Genomic DNA, 6,560 nt, shown 5'->3' on the forward strand with positions numbered 1-6,560 from the left:
TTTTTTTTTTTAGGAGTTAACCCTTTCTTAATACTCTGCCTGGTCCTACCAATGTACTTAAAATGCAGGTGTAACTTCACCACTGTTTGTGAGCTTACGGAAGTTGAACCCACTTGCAACAGGCAGGTTCAAGATATTGAGTTCAAGATAAATTCTTATTAAAATCTTAAAAAGAGTGACACACAAATTAGAGGCAGTAAAGAGTTCTGTCACGTTCTGTCAAAGAAGCAGCAGCCAGTAGCAATAGCATGGAGGTCTGGGATAAAAGTAATATGGTGTGAGATTCTTTTCAATGACTGATACCAAACCATAAAAGACTGGCAGTGCAAGCAAAAGTAGTACTGTTAGCTCTGGAGACATAATGCAATGACAGCCTGGAGGCTAATTTTCTCGTGGCTGTCCTTTGGCAGGAAGTTTGGTACTTACATTGTGCTCAATAGTCCCAATCTATCAGAATACTCAATTTTTTCCACACTCCAGAAGTGAAAACATACTAAACATTGCTATGGTTAAGCAGGAGAAAGAAATACATCACAACAGGTGATGACCTCAAAGAGACATTTATTTCACATGTTTTCCTATCGTGTAAACAGCTTTTTTGCGGGAATTGTTCTATCCCTTTCTTGAAAACGCTTTCATTTTCCCCTTAAGCTGGTTGAGCTCCTGCCTGTAAGGCTTATAATGAGGATATGGTGTTGACACCTAGAGGTACGTAGATACAAACGTAAACACATACATGAGTCTTTCAACTTTCTTTCAGAGTGTGTTTTTTTAGTAAGGCAGCAGTTTAAATCAAAAAGTGAGAGCCTAGAATACAATATTCCCTTCTGTGAATGATTACAAAGTGTAGCAGACACGTTACAACGAATAACCAATAATAATGGGTTTTCCAACAATCCAGTTTAATAGTTTCTTCATATGTCTGTGTTTATACATCAAATATACTTCCAATACAGAAAAGTAATGTACAGTTCAAGAAAATCCCCAAAGCTGTTACAGTTTTGGCTTGCTATTTATTGGTTTACAGTTATGTACAAGAGTTTCTTATTTGCAATATCAAGTGAAGTTTTAATAATTTATTTAAAACATCAGCTGGTACCTTTCACTATGCAATTGAATTGTCTCACTTGTTGCTATATTTTGCATCCATAGTAGCAAAAGCCCACTCAATGGTCTGTGCCACTTAGGTCCCATTTATGGATAGGGTTAAGTAGCGGACTGAAACTAGGCAAGATTCTTACTACCAGATGACAGACATACCTCTGAAATCCCATTCTCAGGTATAATTGAAGGAAGAATACAGCATCTACCGCACTGCTGTAACCGCTGTATTGACAGTCAACACAATAAGGTCTCTCCTCTGAAAATAACATTCCCACTTATGTCAGAGAGAGGCATGTGAGAGCTGGAGGCGGTACGTACTTGAAGCTGCAGCAGAAAAGCAACTGAAGAGTGCTGAAAAGGTGCCTGACTTATCCTGACTTATCCTGCCAGAGACCTCCAACGCAAATGAACTCACAGAGTATGCTATGTTTCTAGATGTGTGGAGGACAATATTTTAAGGTTCTTCTTACACAAGAGGAAAAAAAAAAAGAAATATTTTTATCATAATACACAAGTTCATTCATAGAATCATAGAACAAATATTTGGGTTGGAAGGGACCTGTAGAGATCGTCTAGTCCAATTCACCATTCAAAGCAGAGCCGGCCTCAAACTTAGAGCAGGGCTATATTTTGAATATCTCCAAGGATGGAGACTGCATAACCACTGGGTACCTGTTCCAACCCTGATGATAAAAAAATTTCTCCTACATCTGATCAGAATTTCTACCACAGAAGGGTAATCCGAGGCCCCTTGACTCAATCGTAACCTTTCTGTTGACAACAGTTTTAGAGCATCCCCTAAACTAAGTGTAATGAGGGCTATTCTGTGAGGTTTTGAAAGAAATCATTCATTTTTCCAAGCTATTTTCTGATACCTACTTAGTAGGGTAGCACTGCTTAAAATATTTGCCTAGTTTATATCTCAGTGCAAGATACGTACCATTCCTTGGCATCAAAAAATCAATGCCGCGGTTGTACTTCCTTCATCTGTGACAAATCCAATATTCTGCACATTACACATCAGTTACAGAACAGCATGCTTACAACTAGATGCAAATTGCTCACACAAAATGCATGGAGGTTTCCAGGTCTTACAAACCACAGAAGCCTCTCAAAAAAGACAAAAACAATTTGGTTTGTGAGCGCGAGTTACGATTTTGTATAGCTACATGTGCCTGAGTTTGAGATCTCTGTTTTGCTAGTGCCTGCTGTCCCTGCTGATGATCAAAATTGTTTTGTCTAACACCCTCTCGCAGCTTGAGAGATGTAATCTACGGTAGAGCTTCCTCCAATAACAAAAGCTACTGCTAGCTGAAATGACTTTCTAACCTCTGCATAAAGGATGCCCCCCGGCCCAATCTTCCCTTCTCCACAAAACGTTATGTGACTGCCTAGAAGTTGTGCATCCTTTACTTCCTCTGCCTTCATGAATGAGGAAAACAGACAAACTAGAATCGGCTCAGTCTTCATGTTCAGGTACTACCAGCTTAAAATTAGCCTATGGTACATCTCCACAGGTGTAGTGATAAGAACACATGTTGTCAGACATGACAAAATACTGTATCCTGACTAAGAAACCTTGGAGTAACACTGCCCTCTTACATAATATGTATTTTATCACTGCAATACACAGCTGCTGCTATATGCATATGTTCTTGGTTACAACTGCGTTGACTGAGGTGCATGAACCCTGATAATCAGAGCCGCTTCTCTGAAGTCATGTATTAGCAGGAAAACTATTCTGCTGATCAACATAAGCCATGCTGTATCTACAAAGACAAAGAATATCAAGAGAAATGCATACTGAGAGGCCAATGGGCTCATTTGCATAGCAGGGCACACTCGTTGCTTTTGGCAGAAAGGAAAAATATGACTTTCCCTGTTCATGCCTCTTAAAAGATCCTGAGTCTTCAGTAGGCATACGAGATTCAAAGCATTTTTTCTCCCCTTAATACAGAGTAGCACTGAGTAGCTCCTACCACCAGCATGAAGGAGGTACACGGAGGGAAAGAAAGGTTTTACATTTAAAAAAAGGTTTCTGATTGCCACAGAAATCATGAAAACTGAACATAGGTGTTCCATAGGCCTTCCAGCAGAATTATAAGCAGCAGCAAGATGTTGCATTTCAACTCTCTTCACCACTAAATCTGTTTGGTTTGCTTTGGTTTTCCTAATATTTGTTCGACAACCCACAGACCATCCTCAGGCTGTAGCAACAAATGATCTCCTTGAAGGTCTTTCTCATTTCTTGGCTACGAAAGGCATAGATCAAGGGATCAATCACTGAATTGCACATAATGAGAATGAGGTACATGTTGAAGTGAGACATGAAGCAAACACAGTACAGATTTTGAGGGCAGGAGATCATCAGGATGAGATGGAGGAAAAATGGAGCCCAGCAAACAATGAAGATGCCAAGTAGCATAGTCAAAGTGATGGCTCCCTTCATGCTGGTTCTTTGATGGACAGAGTTGTATCCAGGCAAAGCCGCTATTTTTTTCACATGAGTACGAGCCAGGAGGAACATATGGATATATAGCGAGACCATGAGGAACAACATGGTAAAAAACATAGTGATGAGACAAATGACAACATAAGTTGATTCATAATACAGAATGAAGACAATGCCACAGCCTGTGCAAAAGGTCCAGATGCATGCAATGATAAGCCCCGATCTTTTCACTGTCATGATGTTGTGATAACGCAGGGCATAGAAGATGGTGATATACCTGTCTACTGCTATAGCCAGCAAACTGCACATGGAAGCCACCACAGAGATGCAGATCATTGAATCAAAGACATTGTCTATATGACGGATGAAGGCATCTTCCATAATTATGTGCCTATTGTTTATTAAGTATATTGTTATGGTCTCCCAAGCATTAGACACACTGACCAGCATGTCAGCTACTGCTAAACTGCAAACAAAGAAATACATGGGTGAATGCAAATTCTTGTTCTTAACTATTGCACATATAACTAAGATATTTTCAAGGAGGCTTACAATGCCCAGAGTTAGGAACACCTCAGCTGCAATGACCACTTGCTCACATGGTGATGACTTGCTCTTGACAGTAGGCACAGTAAGGTTGCTGCCAAAGGCACTCAGGTTTAGTTCAGAAACGTACAGTGGAGAGGACGTGTTCATCTCTGGAAGCAAATACGTTCTGTTCTTTCTGAGGGACTTGCCGAGGAATGCAATAAATGCATTTTCCAACAGGCGAAAGAACCTGCCAAAAAAAATATAGTATGACGAGAACAGGCAGAAGTTGACAAAACAAATATCAGCTATTTAATTTGGCATGTACACATCCTGTCTTCCACACCATATTCCTCTACTGAGTCTAAATTAACCTCTGATTGGCTCAGAATTCTTCTACCTATTTCCTTATTGGAAAATTAAAATCACAAACTGATGAAGGGATTCATACACTTTTCATTCACACTTTAATTTACTCTATTTGATCTCTCAAAAGCTAGGACAATGTTCCGGAAATGCTACTGAACACAAAACAGCAAGTAGTTTCGAGAGCCTCAATCATCAGAGTCCAGAAATGCAGGACAATACAGTATTAGGTCAGGCTGAAGCTGGTCACTTGATTTTAATATATATACGTTTGAATTATTGCAACAGTTAAAAACTTTTCAATAAAAGATTTAAACGCTTTCCTGACCTTCACACTTCTTAAGTTTGCATGAACTGCATTGTAAACAGTGTACCTTTGCTATAATAACATGTCCAGATAAGAGCATCGTATTAAACCACCAACCAAGGCAAATCCATACATTCCAGGATACAGTAAGGTTACCGAGTTGGTATGGGTGGATATCTGCCATTAAAATGTTTTCTATTCCGGGCTGGGAGCATTTTATTCAATGTTTCTTTCAGCAACAAGAATATTCAGGGCAAGTCATAAGCCATCACATTCTTAACAAGGAGAACACTTCCAGCTGATTGTCAGTGACTCAGTGCAAATAAAGCCTTTCAAGCTAAATCGTTTTCAGTTTTTAAAAGTAACCCTTCATTTGCAATCAAGAAGTAACTGTACCTGTTTATCAGAGCTGCTCCTTCAGTTACTCTTCCGCTTCATCATCTGCAACCTTTCCTCCAGAGAGCAGAAGTTTCAGCCCCCTCCTCATCCAACATCTGGGGCTGGGGACTCCTTGGTGGGGACTGATGACATTATAGAGGAAAAGGAATGAGCAAATCCATAGAGTCAAAGCTGACCACACATACATTACTTATGGTGCAACTGCCTTTTTATAGTCTCCGAGTCATAATGACTTCAGTACTCAAACTGTGGCTCCTCCTCCCCTTCTTTGCCCCTCTAAACTTCTCTTTTCACAGATTCTGTTAGCAAAGGCTTGGGTTTTTACCACCATCTAGTGGTCTTTTGCTGTCTTTTTTTTTTTAACTGAATAGTGATTCTAATCTAAAATTCTTGATGAATCTTTTTAAAATTCTTGCTTTTTAATATATCCTTAGTAAAAAATGACATTAAAGGGAAAAGGCAGTAGGCTTGTTCTTTTCCAAAAACATTTCACATTTGTTTTGGTTTTACTTCTGTGCTGCTGCTAGTCCTGACTGACAATAAGTTCATCCTGCTATAGTACTCCAAAAGAGGTAAGTCCAGAAGACCTTTATTAAAGCAGGAGGCTTCTTATTGTTATAAGCATTTGTCCTACATTCTCAGGTATAATTCTGAAGGAATAAGACCCACGCTATCACAAAACTCAGAAAAGAGCACACACTCAAGCTGTCATGCTGCCAACAGAAGATATAAGCCAAGTAATATGCGTGGAAAAATAATGATCAAAAAGAACAAACAAACAATTATGTTCTGATCTCCTGGCTAGATCTGGAATAGAGATTTTAGTGTGGACACAGATGGAGTAAATAGTGCACTGAGCAGGGGCCAGGGCTCCCTGAGTCGGATGCAAACTCCCCCAGGACCCACGGGGTCGAAGACTCAGGAAACTTAGCGCTCGATGTTGCAACATCTGGAGCACTTCTATGGGTCTACCAGTCAGCCAGTCCATGCTCATTCTGGGCTTTACCCAAAAGGTGGCAAAATCAGTGGTAGTCTTTTCTTTAATGAATGAGCTCTTCTTCTGTGCTCAGTCCAACGGAAGTCCAGAGGGTGTAGCGTCCTAACACTACCCAGTGCTCTGCATGTTATCTGCTAATCAGCTAGCCAAATGAACCGAGCAAGATTTGAATTTAGCCCAAGATAAAAAGTCTCTGCTTCTCCTAACCATCACCTTTCCAGGAATTAGGGTCTTTTTCATAGCATATAACTGCTTAAAATGCTCGTTTTTAATGAATAGCTGTTTTCTTAAAAGAATCGCCAGCAACAAGCACAAACTATATTTTGTGTAACAAACCATATGCCATGCCGTGCTGGAGTTTTCAGCGTCCAGGTACTATAAATGATAGAGTTTATTGTTATAATGGA

The 6,560-nt window shown here is 39.8% G+C and overlaps 1 protein-coding gene across 1 annotated transcript; it reads right to left on the bottom strand.

Annotated features, from left to right (window-relative positions):
* Window positions 1–544: 544 nt before the first annotated feature.
* MC5R (melanocortin 5 receptor) lies at window positions 545–5,395 on the bottom strand. The gene is made up of 2 exons (XM_009686032.2): window positions 5,154–5,395; window positions 545–4,334 (listed from the first exon to the last, which is right to left on the bottom strand). The coding sequence occupies exon 2, from the start codon at window positions 4,250–4,252 to the stop codon at window positions 3,275–3,277; it is 978 nt and encodes a 325-aa protein (XP_009684327.1). The 5' UTR covers window positions 4,253–4,334; window positions 5,154–5,395; the 3' UTR covers window positions 545–3,274.
* Window positions 5,396–6,560: the final 1,165 nt, after the last annotated feature.

The sequence above is a fragment of the Struthio camelus genome, chromosome 2, assembly GCF_040807025.1.
Source record: "Struthio camelus isolate bStrCam1 chromosome 2, bStrCam1.hap1, whole genome shotgun sequence".
NCBI lineage: Eukaryota > Metazoa > Chordata > Aves > Struthioniformes > Struthionidae > Struthio > Struthio camelus.

Excerpts from the sequence above, each read along its gene's own strand:
- MC5R (XM_009686032.2), bottom strand. The coding sequence starts at position 4,252 with ATGAACACGTCCTCTCCACTGTACGTTTCTGAACTAAACCTGAGTGCC.